Source organism: Artemia sp. Qi Xiang Cuo, chromosome 11 (assembly GCF_049724085.1).
Source record: "Artemia sp. Qi Xiang Cuo chromosome 11, ASM4972408v1, whole genome shotgun sequence".
In the NCBI taxonomy this organism is placed as follows: domain Eukaryota; kingdom Metazoa; phylum Arthropoda; class Branchiopoda; order Anostraca; family Artemiidae; genus Artemia; species Artemia sp. Qi Xiang Cuo.
In genome coordinates this window covers 30,882,766-30,910,654 of record NC_142804.1, presented here as the reverse complement: position 1 = coordinate 30,910,654, position 27,889 = coordinate 30,882,766, and the positions used below count along the sequence as shown (strand labels likewise).

Below are 27,889 nucleotides of genomic sequence, written 5' to 3'. Positions count from 1 at the left end.
GTCTATCATGGAAAATCAGTTTATCTCTTTACTCGGAAAATTACTCCGAAAATTGACAAGTCCCTCGTTGTAGCATAGCAAGGAAATTTCACAGGAATTTTTTTTGTGATAAAGCTTAAACGAGGGAAATTTCCTTGTAATTTTTCACAAAATTGAACTTTGTCTTCATACCCCTCAAGCTTTATGAAATAACAAGGTCTGAAAGTTCAAGGTCTGTTTCACTGGAGACTAGATGTTCAATATCTAACCATAGGTCTGAACTGTTATCACATATGAAGACTAGACACCGTGTAAAAGTACCCAGTAGTGGATCCCGGATGAGACCCCCCACCTACCCAGGGAGGAGGAAGGGTGTAATTTATTATGTGTAGTTTTAATTACATTTAGCAATATATTGACTGTCGTCACCGCCCCCCTGGTTTGGGTGTATTTTAATGTTGTTCAATCTGCGATAGTGAAAAGGATATCTCTTTGAGGAGTAAAAATTGTTGTGCCTTACAAGACCTTAGATTTTTAATCATCTAGCTGAGAATTTGCAAATACTGTTGTTTTTGCGAAACAGAAAGGGAGGAAGCATTGGCTCAAAGATCTTACTTTAAGATCTTACAAGACCTTAGATTTTTAATCATCTAGCTGAGAATTTGCAAATACTGTTGATTTTGCGAAACAGTTAGGGAGGAAGCATTGGCTCAAAGATCTTACTTTAATCTCTTCATTCGTACACATTGCAGATCCTTCTAAAACTTGTCTCTCATTTCAGCCATATACAATTATCTTCACCTTTCTATTAAAAGATGTTTCATTAAACTATTCGTCACCATAAACTTATGAATGTGCACCATGATGGTGCTTATTTCTTAATGAGCTAAATTTAATGAAACATCTTTTAATAGAAAGGTGAAAGGTAAAATTACACAAAATAAACTACACCCTCCCTCCTCCCCGGGTAGGTGGGGGGTCTCATCCAGGATCCACTACTGGGTACTTTTACCCAGTAGTGGTAAAAGTACCAAAAGTACCCAGTAGTGGCTGTTCCACTTTTGAAAAGGTATTACAGTAGTAGTTTCGTGGCCCTTAAAACTCCTGGCGTAGAAATGATTTCCATATATTCTACTCAGGGGAAATGTGTCGTCAGTATAATCTTCCTGACATTCGAGTGTACTATTATAACGCCGTTGCTGGCACCAAAACCAATTTCTGGCGTTTCTATAGTTTTACAGGGAGAGGATAGAGTAGCAGCTGTAGTAAAAGTTAATTCTTCCTGTCTTTGCAATGTCTTTTTGTTTATTAATACCAGTATATAGTAGCCTTTTTTTATAATACCAGTAGCATGTCAAGCAGCTTCGGTGCAATAATTTATTCATGCAGAGTTACTTTAAGTACATAATCATGATTGCGAATATTTTTCACCAGTCTCATGGTGATTAAAAAAAAATTAAACCCACCAGTCTCGCTGTTTTGGACCGAGAGTCCAAAAAATATGGCGTTGGAACCCTAGTTTCAGAAACTGTTCCGACGAGTCTCAAATTCAAACCGTGGGTCTCTTGAAATTTAGATATTTTGTGGCAAATAAACACAGATAGTGCTTACTTTTTAATGCCAATTCTTCAAATTTTTCCTAACAGACTGTTTTTGGATAGAAAGAATGCTTGGATTATTTTTAGAGGTTAGTTTCGACTACAGGTTTAACCATTTGGACCATAGAGAGGTCTCAATAGGGAGGCAGAGGATTATGTAAGTAGTTTATGATATATCCAAAAGGAAGGGCTTGATTTGATAGGCCAAATTGCTCCACATGAGTTATTTATTTCAGTCTAGGTGAGTCAATTGAAAATTTAATCAGATAATTAAATTGTACGGGCAACTTTGAAGCGCGTCTTTGTGTAATTGTTGTGATGTTTTTTTTTTTTTGTTCGTTATATTAGTATATACTAAATCATAATTGAAATCAGGGAAGTGATCCCCCTCCCCTTTAGGAAAAAAGAGCAACCGAAAAGTCAAATATTTTTTTAGGTCTATTTAGAAGCTATTCCATCAGGAAATTCGGCTGTGCAAAATCGACATGAACCAGTTCAACAATACGTGTCAAGGAAGAATATGGTCGGCTACAGAGGCGAAAGAGTGGAACTTTGGTGTGTTTTTGGAGGAACGTAAGTTGTCAGATTTTTTACAGAAAATTAGCAGATACTTATATGGAATTAAAGTAGTGTTGTAACTGGTAAAATTGGTCTCGGTAAAGTTGGGTATTTTACCGTAATTTTACGGACCCGCGCAAAATTAGTATTTTGCGTACTTTACCGGAATTATACGTATTTTACTGACATATTTTATTTGCAGTATAGTATTTTATATACTATATTAAGAAGGAGACAGTTATGAAATTACGAATACAGTTGAACAATCTCACCCGGGTTGTCATTAAATTTGCTCAGGCCAGTTGAAAAAAACAACAACAAAAAGCAATTAAATGTCTTATTTTTTTTATTAGATACTTAAGGTGATAACGAACAGGTAAAATGACAGGTTAAAGAGATTGTGAATTGTCACATAGGAGGAAAGGGGTAAAAACGAAAGACTACGGCTACAGAGGCGAAAGAATGGAACTTTGGTGTGTTTCTGGAAAGACGTAAGTTGTCAGATTTGAATTAGATTGAATTAAAAGACAATCATATAGGGTTAAAAGAATATTAATGATAATCTTGTACTCCACTTATAAAATAAAGTGGGGTAATGGAGCCAGAAAAAAAAGCGCAACTCAACCATTGATTTTTTCTTCCCAGAACCTTATCAAAACTGAATTCTTTGTTAATTGATACATTTGAACCCCTTCAAACTTGGCCTGGGCAAGTTTAATGACGACCTGGGTGATTTTGTTCAATTGTATTTGCAATTTCATAAGTGTCCCCTTCTCAATGAATAGTCTCAAATTACCCATAACTTGCCCTCCTTCACCTAAGTTGAATTTCTTATTCTCGCTTGTAATTTTGGCATGGTCAGTAAAAAATTATACGATCCATTGCAATAAAACTATCATAGCTATCGGTTAAAGTGGATTTTCTTCATTATGCATCTCCCTAGAAGGTAAAAATATATTTGGGAAGTAGCTCATTAAATGTCAAAAAAATGTAGGAATATTGTGTTTCTCAAAATGTACTCAATTTCCGAAACGTACTGAAAAATATTCAGTTTCAGCCGTGTTTAAGCATTGATGCTTTGAAGGTGATTAAAATGTCTTATGCCTAATTTACGTTGCAGTCATAAGCTGTGCAAGAAGAGATGGATACTGGTTGTTGATTACTGGCAGTGACCCAGCCAATTCAATTATCATTAAGATCCGGTTTTTTGGGTGAAATGAGGATGTGGAGTTGGTTTTCCACCTATTGAAATTGGGGTCTTGTTTATTAATTTTGTCTTGAAACGCATTTTCCAAGCCCCTTCAGATATAATGGTTATGAGAAGACACTTTTCATAGTTGAACCCGGCCCAGTGTATTTGTCCCTTTCCAAAATGGAATCCCTACATCACTTGCGTCACTTGCTACTTCACTTGCGTCACTTGCCTGTAACCACCTACTGTCAATCCCTTGAGAAGAAGCCATTGCTTTTTGTGGAAGAAGCTCTCAAATTCGACAAACCATTGATTACAGTTTAAATTCCGACCATCTAGTTAACTTAAGATCTCAAATAGCTCCGTCCCAATTCGCTTAACTTTTTCTTATATAATTTTGATTGAATTACGAAGCTTGCTTATAAAACGCTTAGCTCATTGTGGTGTTCGAGATCCGGCGACTTGCTTGGCTCCATATGTATCTGTCCGTAGTTGATGGGTTGAGGATTTCGACCCAGTTGCTGTCATATTTCCAGAACCCCTTCAAGCGGCTCTTAGTCAGGCTTGATGGTAGATAACCAGGTTCTATTTTTATAAACAGCTCGCTTCCTCCACGACGGCAACGGGAGGTACTTAAGCTATGAGGGGACACATTTTCAGAGACCAAAAGTTGCTTTGGAAACATCAAGTTTAAGATTTAAATCAGAAAGCTTTAGAAAAGGTGCTTAGCATATTTATTTAGAATAGACTTGAAAAGGATTATTTTCCTATTATTGTTCTTTTTCTCTATCACAGGAATACCGATTGTGTTTTTTTGTGGTTCGCTCTCATGCTCTGAAAATGCAATAATGTCTGCCTTTGATGATGGCTCGGCGCTTTCTATAAAAGATATGTTTCAATTAAGCGATTTGGAACAATTTTAGTCTGTAGATGCTCTTTAAGAAGCGAGTATTAATTTTCTTCTTCCGGTTGGTAGTTTCTGTCCTGAACCGTTGTAGGTGCTTCCTGGATGGTCTATACGTTTTAAGTGAAAGATTAGGAATATTCTTCCCTATTTATTGCAGTTTTTCATGGGTGAAAAATGCGAAGACCAATTCTTAATTTGATGAACAGTGAACCCCTTGCTTATTTTTGTGAGTTATTAAATTCTCTGCTATTGCTTGTATTTTCTGTATATTTTTGTGGATATTAAATTATGTAAATGGATTTTGATCAGCCCTTGGACTAGGGCCATCATAAATATACTAGACCATATATATTTCACGGTTTTTTATTATAATGCTCTATTTGGCTTTTGGGTGTTATCGGTGCGTCTATCGAAACGTAACACCCCTGTCTTTTGGATGATAAAGAAAATCCTTCATCGGCCTATAACTTGTCCAAGTCACGTCATAGCCTGATATGAATAGATCCTGCTTGTTTATCAAGTCCACAAACTCATCAGTTGTCTATGTCCAAAAGCAAAGGCTGAGTTGTCAAGTCCTCAAACTCATCAGTTGTCTATGTCCAAAAGCAAAGGCTGAGTTGTCAAGTCCTCAAACTCATCAGTTGTCTATGTCCAAAAGCAAAGGCTGAGTTGTCAAGTCCTCAAACTCATCAGTTGTCTATGTCCAAAAGCAAAGGCTGAGTTGTCAAGTCCTCAAACTCATCAGTTGTCTATGTCCAAAAGCAAAGGCTGAGTTGTCAAGTCCTCAAACTCATCAGTTGTCTATGTCCAAAAGCAAAGGCTGAGTTGTCAAGTCCTCAAACTCATCAGTTGTCTATGTCCAAAAGCAAAGGCTGAGTCTGATGTTTTCATCATTTTACTGAAGAGCAGGTAATGGTCTTCTTATTTTTGCGGGATGATTTTGTTCTGAGTATTTACTTCCTAAAAACGTGTGAAAAATACAGTGAATCTAAACTATATGGAATCGTACGGCCTACAGTCACAGACAGGCACTCTTTACAATGTGCATTTAAGTGTATAGCATTAACAGAACCCGTGTGAATTTCAGATGACCAGTTCGTATTTCGTTACCAATTTCTTTATCTCCTGACCCTTTGAAAAGTTGGGGCCAATGGTTCGAAAACCCTTTACTATTGTACATGATTTTCACTTTGAAATAGAACCCTTTGAACCCTTTACTCTACTACTGCCCGTGATTTGGCATATCTTTCCTAATTTTTATTAAGTAAATATGTCTAGATAAATTCACTCAATGAATAAAGAGTCGTTAGATCACGCTTATGAGTATGCCAACTAATTCCTGGAAAGTATAAGATTTGTCCTTGAGTGATTGGCATAAGCCATTAAGGGTTCAAGCCCTTGATGGGTCTTTTGGTCTTTGGGATAAAATTAGGCCAGTTCTTTCAGTCAAGGACACGTTTGTGGAACAATTGATACTCCTTCACAACTTACATTGGGGATTTGTTCAAGTTGAAAAGCAACTTTTAATTGAGGAATTCTCTGCAGGCTTTTTCTTTTTGACTGGTCGGACATGAAGACAAAGAAATTGCTTGGATGGCTTTTTTCCATCGACTGAACTATGAAATAAATCATTTTGACAGAAAATGTATGTACAGGGCTATCATTTAAGGGTTGTGGGGTGGGGGGTGGTGGGATGGGGATCCAAATTTAAAAAAAAGGACACCAGATAGAATAAGGTGGATTTCATGGACATTTTTATATAGCAAATTATGGGAAAATAGAGAAAAATGTCGCTTCCACAGTGCAGTGTTTAATTAAACATATTTATAAAAAAAAAAAAAAAAAAAAAAAAAAATAACTGCAGTGGATTCCATGATTAGAAACTAAGTAAGGTTATGTTGACGGATCAAAACGAAAGCTATGTAAGCTCATAAAATCAAACTGAGCTAGCCTCTGGCGATGTTCATTCCTTGTATTGTGTGCTTAGCTCTTTTTGTAATATGATTAGAAAAAAATAATTTTCTATGTCTAATCCAAAAATTTCACCAATATTGCAAATAAATAGTCAAAATATTTCATCATTTGTGCTCCTTTTTGTGGTCATTGTGCCACCATTTTTGCTGTTATTCCAACTAGTTTTTTTTTTCACCCATAAGCTCTTCCAAAGTGTTCGTAATGTTTTCTATTTTATCTCTTGAAGAAACTAACTTTTAAAGGTTAAGAGTCAGGATAAATTGATTTCGTGAATGGATTCTCAAGGTGTTTGTGTTGTCTCTTTTGAGAAAAAGATTTGTGGCATATGATTTAACTTCAAACCTAGTTGACAAATATTTGCTGTCAATTCCTGAATCTATTCCTTTAATATTAGTTTTCTGAATTTGCGAGAGAGAAAAGGCTTTCTGTTTGTATGATTCAGTCGGTTTGAAGGCAAAAACTTTCTGGAATTGGACACTTGTAATTTTGTGCCTTTTTTCTTTTTGAAAATTATGGTGCTGAATTAGCAATTACTGCTTATCTAGCATATGAGCGGTCTTAGATCTAAGAATAATTCCTTGAATGCAATTGCTCAGTTGAATTTTCCGTATATTGGAAATATATTTTTTTTATGTGAAAATACATCCTGTTACAACGTATTTTGTATGTGTTTAATGTGGGAGTTTTAAGTTGTTTTTTTTTAGTTACTAACTTAAGTTACTTTAAGATTCATTCGCAATTAGATTTTAATAATACGGATATTTAGCTAGCACTAATTTAGGTCAATCAAGATTTTTCTTGGAATTTTCTTATTGGTTGAAAGATTCTATAAAAAATTCTGATTGGCTCAAATTAGCGCTAGCTAAATCTCGTTATAAGTAAAATCTCATTGGGAATGGACATCTATGCTACTGAGCAATTTAACTCTAAGGTTACTTTATTGGAGTTGTTGCATTTTACATTAGACCTTGACCATTTATGAGCGATTGTTTCAGTGTTTTTTTCGTACTTTGTCTTTTTTTTATAAGTTCAAAACTGCTAACGCTCTTACATTTGTTTTTAGACCTTTGCCTCAGATTAAGTGGAACAAAAGAGGAGGGGCACTGACATCAAGCCGGGTTGATTACACAAATTACGGCAAGACCCTTGTCATTAAAAGCGTTGACTTTGAAGATGAAGGTTCTTATGAATGTGGAGCCAGTAACGGCGTGGGAAGCCCCAAATCTTATTCAATTACGTTGGAAGTTCAAGGTGAGCTTACTCTTTATAAATTTGAGGGAATTCTCAAGTAGTTTGTTAGTGGATTTGTTATAAGGTATTTTAGGCAGTTTATGTACATTATCGTTATTTCTTCAGTATAGTAGGTGATTCTTTGATTAGCTTCCCTACTGCTGTGCTCTACTACTAGTGTTAAAGATGTTTCTCAGTACACCAAGTTTTTGGGTATTTAGCATATTAATGATACCACCCACCCTACCTGCTCAAACCTTAGCTGGTCAGATGGGATCTTATGGAACCAATGTGATTTTTTATTCTTGCTTAATCAAGGCGTCCTGCAAGATATAGTATGAAGTCTCGTATGCTATTTTTTTATTTATTTATAGGATTGAAAATTACTAACTGGTTTTGTTTTACGTATTACCAGTTAGGAGATGAAAAGGACGGGTGTTGGCGATGTTTAATATCCACCAGCTGACGGTTGTATTTTTAATATTACAATTTATAATTATTATTATTGTTTTTATGGGTGGACTCACTGAACTGAGTTGATGCTTTGGCTACAAAGGCTTATTGACTAAACCCCCCCCCCCCATCCCCCTCCAAAAAAGGATTGATAGCTGCTGAGCTATTGATGTCCCCTCAGGCTTGAAATTTTGAGGTAGGGCTTTTCTGTTTGTTTTGTCTCTGTCTGGAAGAGGCTTCCTTCGTAATTCCAAGGTCTCCACTACTGTTTCCTGCTATTCTCATAACCACACTTGTCAGCTTCCATCCAGTATGGAAGAGGGAAGAGTCAATCGGCCAGTACTTGCAAGAACTTGCAACTTCTTTTTCCTATCTCAGGTTTTTTTTTTAGAATACTTACTTACTTTTACTTTCGGCGGGAACCAGACGATGAACTGTCCTGCCTGGCACCAAAGGATCCTGGGATGACTTCCGACGACCACTTGGACCTGTCGGCTGCAGGTTCTCCGGCGATCTTCAGCCAATCTTTGTCCCATCTCCGACCGTGTCTCCTGAATCCTCTCCACGGTTCCAGGTCTTCCTTGAATTTTTGCCACAGGTTCTTCTTTTTTCTCCTGGTTTACGTTTCCAGGAAGGGGCTGGTTCGCAGACAAGGACGTCTCGACATATCGTGCCTTCGGGACGGCGGAATGTGTGGCCGAGGAGCTTCAGGCGACGTCTTTTAATGATAAGCGATAGCTCTTCTGATTGGCCACAGCGACTCCTTGCTTCACTATTGGAAATCCTGTCCCATCTCTTAATGCGGAGAATGTAACGAAGGCAGCGGTGGTCGAACACGTCCAAAGTTCTCGCGTCTTCAGTCTTGATCGGCCATGTCTCGCAAGCATACAGTAGTACTGCTCGAACAGTTGCAACATAGATTCTGACTTTTGTTTTGGTTGAGATCTCCCGTCTGGTCCATAATGCTTTTTTCAGACTAGTAAAGACTCCCCAGGCTTTTGCTATGTGGGCAGAGATATCCCTTCAGCTCCGCCATCTGGTGTTATGATAGAGCCCAAGATACTTGAATTCCTCGACGTTTTCTGTTGGCTCACCGTCGAGGGTAACTTGGCAAGGAGCAGGTTGGTTGAGAGCCAATAATTTAGTCTTTGCGCCGCTGATGGCCAGTCCGATGCGCTTTGAGACATCAGAGGTATCTTTCATCATGCCTTGTAAGCTGTCGGCGGTAGTTTCCAGCTCAGCAACGTCGTCTGCGAAGTCCAGATCTGTCAGAGACTGGAGGAAACCAGCTATTTGTCCGAAGACTATTCCGCTGGGGTTTCTGATTGCATTATTCATGATACAGTCTATCGCGTAATTGAATAATATAGGCGAAAGAGGGCATCCCTGCTTTACCCAAAACTCCACTGGAAACTTAGGAGCGTCATTGCCGGAAACATGGACGCAAGTCTCAGTGTCCTTAAATGCACTTCGGAGTATCTCAATGAGCTCCTGTGGCGCACCGTCTTTAGCCATAATTCTCCACAGCTCCTCTCTGATGAGAGAGTCGAAGGTAGCTGCAAAGTCAATAAAGGCGATGAGAAGGGGTAGGTGAAACCGGCTGTACTGCTGAAGGATGAGGCGAATCGTCAATATCTGTTCTGGACAGCCTCTTCCTGGTCTGAAGCCTGCTTGTTCAGGACGGGTTAACTTGTCTCGAGCGTCTTTGAATCGATTCAAAAGAATGACGCAGAAGATCTTCATTTCATGGTCGATCAGGGAGATACCTGATAGTTTCCGCAAATGGCCTTATCTTCTTTTTTGTATAGCGGAACGAGGACTGATACTTTCCAGTCTTTTGGGAAGGTCTTCGTCGTCCACATCTGGACAAACAGGTCGGTTAGGCAGCATAGTAGAGTTGGTTTTTTTTAGAATAGCGAATGGTCGATAGGGAATTCTCAGTAAAAAGAACCTCAAAGGATCTTTTGTCGCCGGTGCTTAATACGTCCAGGGAAATGTCCCTTTCCCTCCCCCCGGTACGAACTGTGTAGCCATTTTTGGCTTCAATCCACCCAATCTTGGCTGTGTACTCCAAAAAATACGTAGCCTCGCGCTCAGACACAGGGCAGGACGGCCAGTGGTTGGATGGTGACGGAAATTAGTAGTAGCAGGCCCTTTTTGCCTACTACTCTCAGGGCGACTAAAAGAAGGCTGTCTCTACTACCCCCTTTATAATATAAAAACAAATTAAATTGCTTTGTGTTTGTTCCATTTCCCAGCACTTTTTTCATTTAGGACTGTGTCTGCTGAATTTCCAATCCAATCATATCCAAACCAATCCAACTATATGTTGGTAAGGAGTGACTCGTGCTAATTATAGTCGAAACTCTAAGAAATGAGTTGATAGCAATAAGCAAATAAAACGAATTAGCTCATTGTAAATGCGTAAAATTCATTAAGTTAGTTACGAGCCTGAGACAGTTTGCCTGGTTTTCAAAAAAAAGAGGAGAACATTCCAAAACGGGGAATGATCTTGATGAAAGTTATGCTATCAAATTCAGCATATCAGAGACTCATTTTGCATGGGTTTCAAGTGCCACCAAAAAAATTTTTAGGGGTCTGGGCATATGAGACGAAGAATTTTATTCTTACCAACTGTTAAATGGGAATATTTCCCACTTTCTTATTTATATACATCATATTGATGTCTTCTTATTTTTTGTTGTTGTTGTTGTTATTTTTTTGAGGAGGGGGGCATTGATCCCCTTCTTGTATCCAATGGGGACATCCCTATAAAAAAGATTTGTTCGAAGAACTCGCCTTAAACTGTGGAAATGATGACCCCATAATTAATTTTAATATCCACTCCCCCCCCCCCTCTTTTAGAAATATTTGAAGGAGTACACATTTTTAGGAATGGTTATCATTCTTGAAGCATTGGTGTACGAATATTAAACTTGACTTTAAAGGAGAAGATGGTAGCGTCCTTTACATTTTAGAGACCCTGGGATCAATCATTTCGTAGTAGGAAACTGTAAATAAAGAGTGACCTTTGTCAATAGAAATCAAAATTCAAAAAATGCAGTTTTTAATACAATATATGCCACAACAAATATATTATTTATGTTGATTCTAACTATATGAAATGTTTTTATTTTAGTCGCTCATCATAAGCTATTAGAAAATGAAATTTTATCTAATTTTGGGAATAGGGCTTAAACTCTCCCAAAACGGGATGCAATCCTAATGAAAATTATGCAATGAAACAACATATGTAAGAATCTCAAAGCAATTATCCACAAAACATAATTCAAAATGGTGCTGATATAGCCTCCCAGTCTCGGAGGTAGTACTGATGTGTGATATAACTCGTTAACTGGTTACTTGTAACGTGTAACTTTTTAACGAGCTAATTTAACAATGGAACCGTCGACAGAAGACCACTTACGCTAATTATCTGTTGGGCATGTTCATTGCATAGAATGAAAGGATGTACAGTCGATCAAGAGGTAATGAGCTTCATGCAAAAGGTCAAGCATGTATCTTATTGACCAGATTCCGATATTTTTTTTTTTTTTTTTTTCTTTTTTTTTTTTTTTACTACTCTTTCGACTACTGTTACTTCCTTACGATCTTGATCGCACTTGTTAGCTAAATACGCATAGCGTTTTCATGAGTTTCCGAAGTGGTTCACTTCCGTTTTCAGTCAACTTCCTCCTTTTATCTCATCTAGGACTTTAGTAGTCGGATAAGTCGAAGCATTCCACTCCTAACCATATTGAAATCTCGGTGCCTTCAATCATTTTGTCCCGACATTTAGAGACTTTATGATCAATTTGGATGTCTTATATCTGACTTAGCTTTGTCATAGCATGCAGTAAAATGACATTTAGTCCTTTCTTATAAGTTGTATCCTCATGGTATAACATTCTGTACTTCATATTATTACTCTATACATTTATGTCGGAACATTTAGATGGAATGCATTAAATCAACGTAATTTACTCTTTAGTTATAAGAAAAAAAGAAGGCATTTATCATAGCCGTTCTAGAAGGAACTCGAAAGGAAAAATGGATGCAATTAGTAGCTCTATTAACTTTAATTGTCTCTAGTGCACCTGACAAAATCTATCGGATGAAAAGCACAGACATTAGTGGAAGGCAATCAGTCTTCTTTTTTAAGTTCTTCTTTTGTGTCAAGAAGAATGTTCTTTTCCTTATTTGTGTCATTTCATGTAAGCAGGATCTAAGCCAATTGCTACAATTCGGTGCCATTTTCATGATATATTGCACACTTAACGGCGGAGAAGGGAATTAGTTCTGATGTCCGAAAGTATTTTGTTCTTAAGTACACACTTCTTTTTTTTATATATACACGTTTTCACTACTATTTAGGGAGGGGGGGGGGGTCCTTGCTGTAAATGTTGCCTTCCCCTCTATCCCTCGTGTGTGTAAAAATTGTCATCCTCTTATTAATTTCTTGATGATTTGACTGTTTTGAAAGTAGGTGTTGTAAATTCAGAAGTACTGTTGTTTATTTCATAAGGCAAACCACTCAAGAAGCTCGACGTCTAATTTACTTCTCCTTTCCCATTTAACCCATTCAGGTACGAATTTGCTGATTTTACAGCGCACTATCTAACTTACTCACTTCTTCTGTTGCAGCCAAACCTTATTTTACTGTTGAACCCGAAGTAGTACGAGCGGCAGAGGATGACACAGCAGTTTTCCGCTGTGAAGCATCAGGGAAACCTGCTCCCGAAATACAATGGATTCACAATGGAAAGCCAATTGAGAGTTTTCCCTCTAATCCACGAAGAAAGGTTACATTTTCATTTCTCTTGTTTCTCTGTCTTTTGCCTATCTTCTATTAATACGCGTGTTTGCAAAAATAAGTTGTAAAAAAAGTGTTTGCAAAAATAAGTTGTAAAAAAAGTGTTCACAATTTCAGTGGCCACATAAAGGGACCCATAAAAGGCTTGTTACGGAACGATGAATTTGTATTTAAAAAAGTTGTGGATTTTTAATTTATCTTAATATATGAAAGAAGCTCTATTTTGGCCGCTTCTTGTTGTGTAACTTATTAGCTTCGGAAATACCAATTAGAAAAAATCCGGATTATGAAGTATTTTAGAAAAGGGATATTCTCTAGCAAATCATTCCTATGTAATTTTCTTTTTGAATGGTTAGCTTAAACTTGATAGAATGTACATATCTGAGATCAGAATAAAGGAGTAATTTTTCCAATATTTACAGAAGTCGACATTAAAATTTGTTTTTAATAATATTTTGAAATATTGTTCGTTAGACAGATTACTCCTAGACCAAAAACGTTCAAACTTCACTTTTCCTCGTTCCTTTTTGAGTTGACGTCTTTTATCTTTGTCAGTAGAAATAAGAATTACATGTTATTCATTGAGTTAGAGCAGGCCTTCGAATGCGTAGACAGTTCTTATTTGGAATTCCTAAAGAAATTGTCATGATTATTATCGCCGTGTATTGGGTCAGTGGATGCTGTGTCAAAACCAAGCGCAAGACAACAAGTTACTCTCCTCCATCTGTTAAGTTTGGTATAAGAAATCTTGGAAAAGTTGTCCAGTTCAATACATGGATGGCATCATCGATAACGCTGGTTATCGATGGTTGTCGCTGGTTATTCAACAAACTACGTCTAGTGTGAAAATTTCAGAAATTTCCTCCGTGTCTAAAATTACGTCTTTTTAGCAGTAATGAAATGTCAGTACTATTTTATGCTGCAGATACATGGCACCCGAATCAGTAACAGGCTGGAAAATCTTGACTTTTGAGAACTCGTACCTCCGGAGAATTTTGAACTGTCGCAGAAGACGACAAGCCAGTCCTTCGTGCATGGGCAACCTTCAACTCTCAAAAGCCGTATTTCATTGGCAACCGCCAGGAAGTCAAATTCAGAAAGACCAAGAATACACAGTGATGGACATACCAGAGGTATCTACACAACCTACGCACCTCTGTTCGGCCAGTTTGGGAGGACCCGCCAGGAAGTCAAATTCAAATAGACCCAGAATACAAAGTGCTGGACATACCAGAGGTATCTACACAACCTACACACCTCTGTTCGGCCAGATTTGAATTCCTGGCAACCGCCAGGAAGTCAAATTCAGAAAGACCAAGAATACACAATGCTAGACATACTAGAGGTATCTACGCAACCTACTCACCTCTGTTCGGCCTATTTGTGAGGAATTACTGTAGCCCGAGGGACAATTGACAGCTTTTCCGTAATGCCCTGGGTGCATCTGGAGGCGTACAAGGTTGGCCATAGAACATTGTTATATAATTTTTACCCATGCTTTGAGCATAGTATATTTTCTCTTTGGTTTTGCCTGATTTTTCCTGTTTTGGTGAATTATATTCCATCTCAAAAATTATATTCCATCTCATAAAGGATAGGAAAAACCCCGGGGAGCATGACTTCTCAAAAAAAAAAACCTTTTTGACACTTATTAGGTTTATTAGATACAACCAGAAAACAAATAATAAACAAGTTTATTTTTACTAAAGCAAAGGTTGATTAAAATTATAAAAAACAAAAACTTAAAATTTACCCCGGATTCTGTCGCTCGCTCCACTGCCTGTGATTCGTAATAGGGTACGATTTATCCTTACTTAAAATACAACATTAAAATGGAAGCTCATTTTAAGTTTATAATAAATCTTCACTGGTATATATATATATATATATATATATATATATATATATATATATATATATATATATATATATATATATATATATATATATATATATATATATATATATATATATATATATATATATATATATATATATATATATATATATATATATATATATAATAAATTGAAGTTGGTACACATTCATATCATAAGTGTATAGTGGTACAACTATAAGGAAATCATAAGATTGATTATTTGATGCAAAGTCATCCATACTAGAATTGGGTGATAGACGTTTTACCTTCATTCTTCTGAAGTTCCAATTATTCTAGTTAATTTAACATTGCGGTTTTCCCCCATAAAATGCTATGGCATAATGCACCATTGCAAATTTAGGAATACTTACAGATTAATTTTCATATACCTTCTACCTGATTGGTGTTCTCCGTCACATAATTTTATAGCGTTAATTTGAATTCATAAATGTACATTGCCTATGTAAATTTTTTATTCAGGCTATATTTTTCATTAAGTTTTTCTTTACTTACTTTTATTTACTTTTTACTTACAGCGAATACTAACTCTATCAGATTTCCCTAGCGTTAAGAAGTTGACAAGCTGTTTGTTGCCACGTGGATATATCTCCGGTCAAGGATGTTTGATAATCTTCAACCGGGACGTGCCCATCCTCTTCTATACTGTTGAAACCCACCTAGGGACCCAAGGTCGGTCTTGGTCGGGGATAGTTAGGTTTCGTGTTGGCTACGAAGGTGCTTCTTCCAAGAGGGCAGTGGCAAAGAGGTTAATGATTTTTTCTGCAAGCTGTTTTTCGGGTCGTCAGCATATGCGCACAAACCAAATGAGCTGGTGTTTCTTTATAATGTCTACTATGCTGTATTCTTGAAAGTACCGCTTTCCGTTCCCTTTTTTTAAAGCTCATCAGTAACTCTGAGACCCAATAATTTCCGCAGGCATCTTTGTCAAAGAATGTGTTACAGCATCCGAGGCCTTGTTGGTTAAATTTTCACTTCCGTACAACAGAGTTGAACTGGCCATTGCTTCACAAATTTGGATACTGGTGCTGAGATGTGTTTGGTGTCTATTCCACAGAGTCAAAAAGTACTGCTCGACTGTTTGAAAAGTGCTGCTGTTATTGATATTCCAAGTTAATCTCTTATTCGAAGTTGCCATGTGTTGATCTCAAGGTCGTATCCAGGGGGGGGGGGTTACCCGGTTTGAACCCCCCCCCCGAAATTTTTGACCGAGTCGAAAATTAGTAAAACATAGGTAAAAATCAGTAAAATTAGTCGAAAACTGAGTCAAAAATTAGTACCCCCCCCCCCCCGAAAAAGTCAAAAATTAGTAACCCCCCCCCCCCCGAAAAAAAATCCTGGATCCGCCCTTGGTTGATCTCTTGAGGCACTCTGATCTTTTGAATTCCACTAACTCAAGGAAAATTCTTCCGGGCTCCAGCTACTATTGTAATATTGCAGACGTTTTTCGAGAGCGACAGAACTTGGGAAAGAATGAAAAATAATTTTTCGACGGTTACAATATTTGTTGTCATTATTGACGCATAAAACTTGTCAATGGAGTTTTTTAATAAAGTGTTTTCAAATGGCCGACAAGTCTAATAGGCTGCCCAGTCTGTAGTTTGCATTGATAAATACATATAATAAAAAAAACCTCTGTAGTTAGTTATATGATTTTATCGTCAGGAACGCATTTCCTCCTCCATTGGAAATGTGTATCGATCTATCTAACCGTGATTAGTTAGTTTAGTTTAAAATTGTACGGCTTATCTGACGGGTTTAAACATGAACAAGCGGATTATGGCTTTTGGCAGTTTTGTGAAATGTTTGTAATATTTGTGAATAGTAATTCTACTGCCCATTATAGCTATGAGTTTAGACTGACTAAGATGATTCGCACGGTTTCAAATTAAAATCAAGAAAGTATTTTGGCATAATTTTTTCAGGTGCGACCGAACGAAATTGTCATCGAGAAATTGACAAAGCTAGATACTGGAAATTATGGATGTAACGCAACTAACAGTCTTGGCTACGTATATAAAGATGTCTATCTCAATGTTCTTGGTAAGTCCATTTCTTTGTGTCGAGCGCAAATGAGGCTCTGAGCGGGAGCCTAAGGGGCAACCTGTTCCTAGGGGGGGGGGAGCTTGGGTAGTTTTCCCTGGTGCCATGGCCTGGGGAGGTGGGTGCCGTGGCTGGGGGAGGGGAGGGGGTGCCGTGGTGTGAGGAATTACTCACTTTGATCCGATTTTCCCCTTTGATTCGGGTTTTTTGCTTATATTCGAGTCGGGAGGAGGGGCAGGTGGGCTGTAATTAATTTTCTCCGGGCACCACCAACCCTAGGAACGGCTCTGGCTATGCCCTTTAGAAGGTGTAGGGGATGGTAGCCCTACCCCTGTTTATGGTAATTTATGTAACTCTTAAATTCGACTTGAGAAAGTTTCATTTATTATAAAGTTGTATTTATATTTCAATTATTAGGAATCATTTATTAATTTACATCATTGTCCGTTATCTTTATATTTGATGCAATTATTCGTTTTAATTTGTGTTCGTTTTGGAATTTATTTTTCTATTCGTTGATTGTAATTTCCGCTCGTTTTAAATTTGAATTATTATATGACTTTATTTCTTCCCGTCCTAGGTTTTAATATGAATTTTTACTTTTCTTTGAAATACTTCTTTTTTTGGATTTTTTTTTTAAAATTAATTTCCGTTTGTTTTTAATTGACCTAATTTTATTATTGGTTAATGCTAGAATTCGCAATGTGTTTCGTTTTTTGTTTGACTAAAAATGTCGGATTCTGTTTAAATTTTAGATGAAAGTTGAATATTCAGTCGGTCAGCAGCAGTTTTGTGCAGTTATAGATTAAAATTTTTATATTTAATTTTATCATCTGTATTTTAGTAATAGTTTTACTATAGAAATTTGGGTGGATAGGAGAGGGATTGTGGTTCATACGAATTGAGATTTTGTGTTGTTTTTGTTCTTCTGTTGAATTGAAGTCATCTCGATCTCTCCTGTAAACACCCTTGAATATATATATATCTTATTCTACCATTTTGACAAAATGATAATATTTTGTTATATTTTATTGTAACTTTTTGTTGGTTTAAGTAAGTGCGCGTCAAGGTCATTTATCAAAAAGTGTTTCTGTCTTGTTGTCTAAAAAAAGCAAAAACGTCGCAAATAGATGCAACCAGATTTTTTTCTTCAATTTTTCATGTTGATTTTTGTTCCGTTGGTCCCTGAAATTTTAAAGCAAATCAGCTGTTAAAAAATATTATATATATTTTTTTCTGCTAAGAACCGATTTGACCATATTTTTCTTCTAAAATTGATTGTCCTCGTTAACGTTTTCTTGGCCCAGTCCGCTTACTTTGGACGTTTCGTGCCAATCAGAGAAAACAATATTTAGCCGATTTTGCCGTTTTAGTAATTGGCTAAAGCCCTTTTCAAAATATGTTTTTCCATAGCTGTCACTGTCACTAATCTCTACGACCAATCTTCAAAAAAAAAAAAAAATTCCATTGAGGTCTACCTAGCTCTGTCTATCAGTTTATCTGTTACAAACTTATCTGAGACGAAAATTGGGTACATTTCTGGGCGTCATGAACCGACACCGCCAAAATCAGTCTCAAAATTTGTTTTCTACATAGGCGTCCACCTGGCCAAGGTATCTATAAATGTCTTTTTCAAGCTGCTTAGAGTGAAGTGGAGATCATGGATAAAATTGCCGAGGATCTGTTAGATGCAGCTATACGGCATAATAGTAAAATATTGTACTGACATGTTGGTAAATTGAAAAGGAGTTGTCGATCTGGACTTGTCCAAGTTAAAGACAGGAACTTAGCCACAATTAGTGATAAGGAAAGATTTAAAGAGAGATGGATAGAACATTTTGAGAAGGTGCTAAACTAGGATAGAGTTACAGGAAAAGGTATAGAGGAAAATGAAGAAGTTTGTGACACCTTGGATGCGAAGGAAGATTTAGTTTGTGAGGAAGAATTAGTGACAGTACTAAAATGATTAAAAAGTCTGAGAGCTTCTGCTCGATCCCATAAGCTGGTTCCGAAATGTTGTAACATATCCCATTTTGATAGCCTGGATACAAAGTTTCTTTTGGTTTACCTCTGCCCCATCTCTCAAGTCAAAATCTGTGGTCTACTTGCCACCCATCACTTTTGGAAAATTGTAATTTGACCCCCAAGTCTATTATCGGATAATGAAGATACAAAGTTCATCATGTTTTGATGATCTGGGTATACATGGTTTCTTTTAGTCCGCTACGCTGCTTCTCTAGGAATACATTCCGGTTTAACAGGGGCTCATAGCGTCAATAATCTTGACAGATTAGAGATCAAAATTTTCGGATTTTTCCTTTCTGCCCCTCCCCCGAGTCAAGATTTGAGATCCCTCCCGACACACCCTGAAAGTTTCAGTTTGACCAACAGGGCTTTTCCCAGGATATTGCAGATGCTCCTGTTTTATCGTCTTCTAGCACGTAGCGTTTTTTATTCACTTAGGTACTTGAACTTGAATAGATTGTAAGTCACATTTGGGCATATAGAGAAAAAATTGATGTGGATTGGAGATAAAAGCATTTTAACTCCTCTTCCTCTGCCTCCTCCCCAGAAGTTGAAATTCGAGAAGATACGCATTTTGATTATCTGGCCCCACATAGTGTCTTCTGATTTACCTTGCTACTTAGACGTGCATAGATTCTAAGCCCCATTCCGAATTATAGTACAAAACGTTTTAGTGGATTGGAGAAGTAATATCCTTCCACTCCGCTCCCCAACACAAATTTTGAAGTTACCTCACTCCCTTCCACTCACACTACCTGAACTTCTCAACTACATCCCGAAAGATGCTCCCTTGAAATCGCAGATATACAATTTTGATAGCCTGAATCCACAAATGTCTTCAGTCTTACTTCCACCCTTGTCCCCGAGTAGAAATTGGAGGTGACCTTCTTCACCTCTTCCCCGAAACTTTCAGCCTCGCTTTCTCCCGTTCTCCCCCGAAACGCCGTTCTTGAAACATTGCAGATACCTTAATTTTTCAACTTGGGTTTGTATAGTGTTTGTCAATTTACATCGCTACCTCAACTCGAGTAGATTCTAGTTTGTTAGGGCCTTAAAGTGCCAAACCTAAGACCTATTTGAGACAAAACATATTTAGCCCTTCTCTGCCCTCTTCTTCAAGTTTATACTCGACATCCACGTCCTCCTCTCCCTTCAAAAAAACTCTGGAAGTTTTCACTTTATCTCCCAACCCGTTTCCCCAGATGTTGCAGATGCGTTATTTTGATAACTTGGCTACGTATGGCGTTTTTTGATTTACCTTCCTACTTAACTGTAAATAGATTCTACGTCTCATAGCGGCTTATAGTCCAAAAACTTTGTGGTTGGCTGGACACAAAACAAATTTGGCCCCTTCCCCAATACAGAGTTCGTTGTCGTCCTGCAAGTTTCTACTCGATCCTCCAAGCCATTCCCGAGATGTTGTTGATCCTTTGAAAAGTCAGACGCGCATAGCGCCTTTTGGTTTACTCAGATAAATATGTCATTTCCAGAGCAGACTTTTGAGAAACTCTGGGAAACTTGGCCTAGCAAATGATCCCTAAGAGCTCCTTGCTGATCGGACAACAAAAACAAAACAGGGTCTCCTAAAAAAAAAAAAAAAAAAAAAAAAAAAAAGGGAACAAGTCTCTCAGTAGCGAATAATTTATATAGCTTATGGACATTGACCCCGGGGTGCTGGGATGGTAACGACCTTGGAGGCATACTTATAATACTTTTTGACACTCTTAAACAAAATAGATATCTTCAAATTTCGATTCTACATCTTTGAGGTTTTTCTTGGTGAGGGGGTAGCAGAAGAGGGCACTGGGGGGAGGGTGTTTGCCCTCCAATCATTTTTGGTCTTAAAAATGGCAATATAACTTTCAGTTTCCAATCGAATGTGTCCTCTCTGAGGCTTTTCTGACTACCCTTTCCATAAACAGGGGCCACGTAAAAACGTTCTGTGTCCTTTGTCGGGCCCCATTTTAGACAGGACCGATTTTTCTTTTTGGATTTTCTTTTCTACACTGTCTCCTTTTAGCCCAAAGGCTTAAGAATACCAGCTTTGAATCTATTAGAGGAAAGGTTTTTTGGCCCTTTTTTCGGTGGGAAGGAGGGGTGAGTAACCTTAAATCATTTTTTGTTTATGAGTTTTCTCTTGGCCCAAGGACTTAGGGATGTAAATTTCAAACTGATCAGGGACAACAATTTTGGTCTGTTTCTGGCCCTACTCCCCCTCTCATAAGAATATGTGCTTTTAACCCAAAGATCAATCCGCGGAAGTTTTGAGCCAGTGGGCCCTCAATGCTATATTTATAAAACCTACCAGTCAACAGTTTACGATTTGCATAATTCACAGTCCTTGTCCCAGGGTCTCTGTGGCTCAGGTTATCCTAGTGGCCTATCTATTAAAATTTTCAAATATTTTCCATAAAATGGCTAGACTATCTCAAAATTTTAACCAAACTTCTTGTGATACTGCGGAGGGAGGGAATAGTTACGGATGGCATGGGAGGGGCTTGTTGCCCTCCAGGGATTTTTTTCTTTAAAGGGCACTAGAACCTTCGGTTTCCAAAATGAACCCCTTTCAAGCTTCTACGATGATCCTTTCCATACTAAGCGACCGTAGAAAATAAACGGCATTTGGAAGCCATATGGCTCTTTACATAGGTTGTGCTACAGCACTGCCTCTGTTATTGCTACTTAGCAACAATGGCTTAAAAACACATTTTGGACGGGACGAAAGAGCGGCTTACATGACTTGAAAATCTTTTTGAGATGCCAAATGATTGTTTCCAGAACATAACTTTTCTTAATAACTGACAAAGGAGAAAGGGAGGTTGTCTAAGTATTGGCTTCGAACAGAAAAGGACCGGTGATATGTGCTCGTCAATTTGTGACCTATATTTAACGCTACTCACTCCTGTGAGGACTTTCTATTGATGTTAATAACTAATCGTTCTTGGTTTTTTTTTACTGGAGTTTAGCAACGATGAACTAACCAACTTTTTTTGTATTCAGCAATTACGAATGTCTTGCAAATGAAAGCTTTATTATGGACACTGTTATGCCAAGGAAAATGCCTAAATAATATTTTCCCAACATACAAAAGCGGGAACCGTAGAAAAATAATCAAAATGTGCTTTTGGAATAATACAGTGCAATCATTTTTCATTATTTTCTTTTTTTTTCTTTTTTTTTCAAGCCTGCAATTTGTTAACATAGTTTTTGCATTTATATAGACTTATCTTACAAAACTGAAGGAAATCCTGTAAAGATTGGAAGTAAATTGTTGCGACAGATAATTCTTATCAAGACTAAGGTCATATTCCATATCAGGCTTAAGTAACGGATCCAGTTAATAAGGCGCTGGATATACGAGTACCTTATAACCTTGAACTTCAGCTTGCTTAGTATCATGGGAAGCTCCCATATGGGTTCCCGTTGGTGACCTATATAACTTCGTATGTTTTTGCAACTACAAAACGAAAAGGCTGGATATGTAATAGGATAGTCGTCTCTGTTTACGCGCCCTCTAGAAACAGTAATGATTGCGGTAAGTATATATTATATTAGTCAAAGAATTGTTCGGATAACAGGCATAAAAATGAAAAAAAAGAAAAAAATTGTAGATAGTACTCTTTTTTTGTGAGGACGAGAGAGAAACCATCTTGTCTCCTCTTCTACGAATTCGTAAAGGAATCATTCCCGGGTAGTCGTACAATCCAGATCTCGTCATTTCATGTAGTCAAGCAAAATTTTGGTTTTCAGTATGGAAAGAGTGTGGACGTCCGAATATGGGTCTTGTGAACAGCATACGGATTTTCACGAAGCGAAAGCTTTCTAAGGCCCTGGATCGGCATCGGAAAAATCTAGTCAATCGTTATTCTGCCCGTGCCAAACAAGATAGAAATATGAACTTCAAGTTTGTCTCTCGTCCTGCAACAAATTCTTCGTCACCATCCCCAGCCGACATCCCTGAAGATGAATGGTGTGCCTATTATGAATCGGAGTTCTCAGTCCCTGACCCCTCCATAGAACAATCTTAAGAGGCTGCCTTAGATCGGTTTCTAACTTCTCACCCCGATGAAGATTTTATCGTCAGTACCCGCTCTGTTGAAGATGCCATCTGTAGACTCAAATTGAAAGGCTCGCCGAGCATTGACGAAGTCAGTGCGATCCACTTGAAATATGGAGGTAAACTTTTCGTGGCACATCTCTCTCTGCTTATACAGATGATTTTCTCTAAAGGGATTGTTCCTGCCTCTTTCTGCATCGGAGATCTGACTTCCATTTCTAAAAAGGGAAAATCTGAAATTAAATGTACAGCATTCCGTCTGATAACTGTAGCTACGTCACTGTGCAAGCTCTTCAAGTTATTGTTTATACAGGGACTCGAAAAAGTATGCTACACTCCTCCGCATCAGTTCGGCTTAAGCGAGGAACTGGATGTGCTGATGCCTTAACAGTCGTTGCTAATGTCTTGATAGATGCCGAATTTTCTGGAGAGAGCCTTTCTTTGGCAGGACACGACATTAGACTCGCTTTCGACTCAAGTCCATGCTGCGATGCTTCTGAAGGCCGGTAAACGTGGGTTGAATCTAGCTGTCATTCGTTCTCTCGGGAATCTGTATTCTAGATTACGGATCCGACTGAAGCTACCTCCTGACAAGGGTTTGACCCCTATTCCGCGCACCCGACTTGTTCCAGTCAAGAAAGCAGCGCGTCAAGGAGCAGTCACCTTTCCCGACCTTTTCAATAACTGTGTCCTTGATGCACAAGATCAATGTCCATCTTCGCTGATTCTGTCATCTGCTAACTTGTCTTTCGTATGTTACGCGGAGGACATCCTGAATCTTAGCCGAACCTTTCAGCGGATAATTGATATCTTCGAAATTCTTGAAGCCGAATATCTTAAAGTTGGACTTCACTTCAACTCTTCAAAATCGGAAATCGTCCTATTCAATTGGAAAACTGATTTTTGTGTTCCTACCATTGCCCTTGGTTCTAGCTCTGTCCAGCCAGTGGATAACCTCGTTTATCTAGGTTTACTCATAGGTTCGTCTATCCGCCACACCCGAAAACTTCTCCTCGAACAGCTTAAACGACGGATTTCAGCGTCTTACGCTTCAATTGTATCGTGTAAACTCCGATTCAACCGGCTGCTTCTAGCAAGCTTGTATAACGCCATCGCTCTTCCTCACATTTTATATGCCACGTCCTTCTGGACTAAAACTTCTCACTAAAACTGACCAGAATAAAATCAGAGCGATGTATTTTCGTTTTGCGAAGTATTTCTTCGTCTACCTCCGTGGTATAGGATTTCGCATGTAATTGAAAAATTTAAATTTGCAGACCCTGACGTCGCCGTCGCTAGACGAATAGCGAAGCAAAATAGAAAAATACGCCGAAATCTACACGTATGGTCCCATCTGCTCATTCAGTGACTCAGTGATTCGTTTTCTTTGTTGTTTCAGTTTGTTGTAGATTGTGTCTTTTTTCTTTTTTTTCTGTTTTTTAAGTGCTCCGTCTTGTTATGTGTTGATTTGACGGGTTTTTTAATAAATAAATAAATAAAATAAAGTCTAAGTTCCTTTACCCCCTCTCTCTTGCACAAAAAGAAATTCCTGGAATTTTTAGTTTAGTTTCCCCGCAGTGAGACGAAATTGCTATATTTACCAAACGTATAAAACTCATCTGATCGTATCTGATCGTGAAGTTACTGATCACATCCAATCTTTTTAAACTGTATGCGGTACTCGCTTGCCTTCATGCTTCAAACATTAAAAATAAATATACGGCGCTCCTTATTATTGGAGACATACTGACGATTCTTGTTAGGTTGTTGCTTCGAGTTGTATAACATCGCGTAATTGGCTGTGAGTTTTCGACATTACCAATTGTATAAAATAAGCTTACGATTTAAAGAGAACCGGTGATATGATTCTGAGACATGACATGCATGCTGCTCCAGGAGAGTGAAATGCCAGAGTTGGTCGTCTAGATGTAGACACAGTAAATTTTTATATACCAGCAGACAATTGGTGACAGATTTCTGAACGGTGAACATCTACAGCAAGCTAAGTTCAACAACCCTTGCGTTGCAAAAAGTGTTTTTCAGCATAAAAAGTGCCAAATTATAACATTGCTTTTGAATAGTAGTTTCTTGATAGCTGTCAAATAAAGATTGTTAATCGCTTGAATTCGCTGGATCAGCTCTCCGACACTGAAAAGAAATGCACCCAAATAGAGAAGATTACTAGAGATCTAGCAGAAAAAAACAATTTGGTCCACGAACTACAAAAGCAAGAAATGGAAGCCAGACGACTTCTTAGAGCTGATTGAAAATCCATTGGTCTGGTTACCACGGAAAATATAGTTTTTAAGTTTCTTTATATGGGCGTATCATTACTACTTTTTCAATTCTAATTATGACCTTAAACAATTTCAGCCCTGCCTCCTGAGATTGTGGAGCCCCCCGAAGACATCGCAACAGTAGATGGGTCATCAGTGAATATGACATGTAAAGTAACAGGTGCACCAAAACCTGAAGTCAAGTGGGTCCGTGATGGCTTAGAATTAACCGGTGGAAGGTATAAAGTGATGGAAGATGGTAACCTGGAAATTAGGTGGGTTGAATTATTTCTTTTCTAACTCTTATTTTACCTTTTCTTCAACCACATTCTTGTTAGCAACAGCGTGTTTGTTGACTGTCTAAGAAGGCTCTTGGCATCAATAAATTATTTCTGTGAGTCTCTTTCTGAGGAGTTTTTTTTTTCCTTGCGACACTGTTTTTTAAGGCGATAATGCTACCGTAGAGACAGGGATATTTATTCTGATTATTTAAAGCAGAAAAAGCTGGTACTGACTTCGTTAAAAACAGCTTTATTTGGTACTGCGTTCCCATTGTGAACTGTTCTCCTGAGAAGCAGGGCTGCCACCGAGGTCACTATTTCCCTAAAAGTCACTATTTTTGAAAAGGTCCCTAAAAAGTCACTATTTTGTTGAAAAGTTCCTAAAAGTCACTTTTTTGAAGAGGACCCTTGAAAAGCACATCAGTTCTATAAACTGCGTTCCCCTCATAGTGTGTAGTGGTTGGCCATGTGCGAGATTATTTATTTTATTCTTAACGCTTGGACTTTTTTTTCATTCCCTTTTCAATTAATGCTTAAACGTGCGAAAATTTGTAATAAAATGGTTTTGTCAGATACACATCTGACACTCATGTAGACATATCTACACATATATAGTGTAACAAAAACATGATTTGTGTTTCACTTGATCATTTCACAGTTGCAACCATACTATTCCTTGTCTTGAGAATATCCAGGACACAGTTTTGGCTGTTTCAATGGCATGCTAACGAAGGCCATGGTAATATCCACTTTGTAGCACCATTAGATATTAGTGTTCTTTTTGGCAGATTTTAATGTTATTCAGTGTTGATTGTTCTGGCAATGGGGAATTGGAAGTTCAACTCCACTTCGTTAAAAAAAGTCGACGACTCGGGACGATGCGCGGGTGACTGTTGCGCATCCACAAAGAGTTATGAAGAGGCTTTTTGTAAAGTTTGGTGCAAGACTTTCAGTTGTGTTAAAGGGTGGCAAGCGATACTACAACATTCCCAAGGAGCAAAGCACGTAGAAAATGTGAGAGCTTCGCTGAATCCCTTGCAGCTATTTGTTAAGCCAAGATCTGCTGCCTGTGAACATTCGACTCTTGCTTCTGGAAAGGATCACCAAGTTGAACTGCAAATGATTGCAAAGAGAGATGCGTCGCTAAAGGCAGAACTGATTTAGGCTCTAAAGAATGTGGTATCAGATATGTCAGCAGCTTCGTGCGATGGTCTCGGTGATGTTTTTAGAGCAAGTTTTGGAGATCCTGCTGCTAAAGACCTCAGTCTTGGGCGAACCGAGGTCGGTTATATAATGACAAAAGCATTGTATCCCTATTTTAGAAGAAGGCTCCTTGAAGACATTGGCTCTTCCTTTTTCACATTGCTATGTGATGAAACAACAAACGCCGAAGGTTTGAAAGAATTGAACGTCATGATACGATATTGGTCTGAGTTGGCAGAAAAAGTTTCCTGCTGTCATTTGGAGACTTTCTTTGTTGGAAGAGCCACAGCAGAAGATCTGCTAGCACATTTGCAACAGTCCTTGGCTAATGCCGATTTACCTTCTGCTAATCTTCTGATGTTGGGCAGCGACAGTCCAAATGTCAACAAGAAAGTGTGGCGACTTTTTAATGAAGAGGTTAAGTTGCTACGTAGTGACAGAGGCTTTATTTATGTTGACACCTGTAATATTCATATGATTCACAATGCTTTTTTGAAAAGCTTAGAAGTTCACGGACAGGTTGTTTCTGACCTTGTAATTCGTGTGTACTTTTTTCACGGGTGGTCCCTACGTGCAGAGGAATACACGAAGGTACGACGTTCCCTTGGGCTTCCGGTTCATCGTTTTGTGAAACATGTTACCTCCCGGTGGCTTACTCTTGGAGAAGCAGCGAGGAGGCTCCTCGAGCAGTGGAATGGACTTACTGAGTTCTTTTTGAAGTGCATCCGTCAAACCAGAAACAGTTAATGAAGTCCAGTGGATATACTGAAATCGTTTCGTTGGTAAAATCACCTACAACAAGAGCTCTGGTTTTGTTCGTCGTCTCACTGGATGACCTGTTTGCTGGCTTCACTGGAATGTTCCAGCGGGAGGATCCTCTGGTCCATGTTCTATGTGAAGAAATGAGCAGGCTTCTGCTTATCCTGCTGAGTAGGTGCTTGAAACCTGATGTTCTAGTGGATATTCACAGGAGACGGAGCGTCGTGATCGCAGATTTAGACGTGTTTGATAACTTTCTTTCCTTAGAAAACGTAGAGTGTGGCCAAGGAGTTGGAGAATGCCTTGCAAATCTGTCAGAGTTAGAACGTGCTCAGTTTCGTACCAAGGTCAAAGAATCGTACGTTTCTGCGTCCAAGTATATTTTGCAAAAGATGCCTCCACCTGGATCTGTCTTGAAATATTTTCGTTGCCTTCGCCGTGAAAATCTTTAGCTTCCCTGAAGTTCCTTCGACTTGTTGAAGGTCTGTAAAGTGATGCCTTTCACTGTAAACTGTGACAGAGTCAAAGATGAGTCAAAGCTTGAGTCTCAGCCGACAATTGCCACACATAGTGTTGAAGAATTTTGGAAGTATTTTTTTGACCTGAAAGACGCTCAAGGTAACCCGAAGTACCCCCAGATCTCT

At 38.2% G+C, this 27,889-nt stretch overlaps 1 protein-coding gene across 1 annotated transcript in view; it reads left to right on the top strand.

The window, feature by feature from the left end:
* The window catches only part of Nrg (Neuroglian), a 119,806-nt gene that overhangs the window by 6,372 nt on the left and 85,545 nt on the right, over positions 1-27,889 (top strand). The window contains exons 4-8 of the mRNA XM_089096452.1: positions 2,014-2,150; positions 7,272-7,459; positions 12,536-12,693; positions 16,527-16,644; positions 25,100-25,277. Of these exons, the coding sequence (XP_088952578.1) occupies positions 2,014-2,150; positions 7,272-7,459; positions 12,536-12,693; positions 16,527-16,644; positions 25,100-25,277 (779 nt within the window). The remainder of the gene's footprint in view (positions 1-2,013; positions 2,151-7,271; positions 7,460-12,535; positions 12,694-16,526; positions 16,645-25,099; positions 25,278-27,889) is intronic.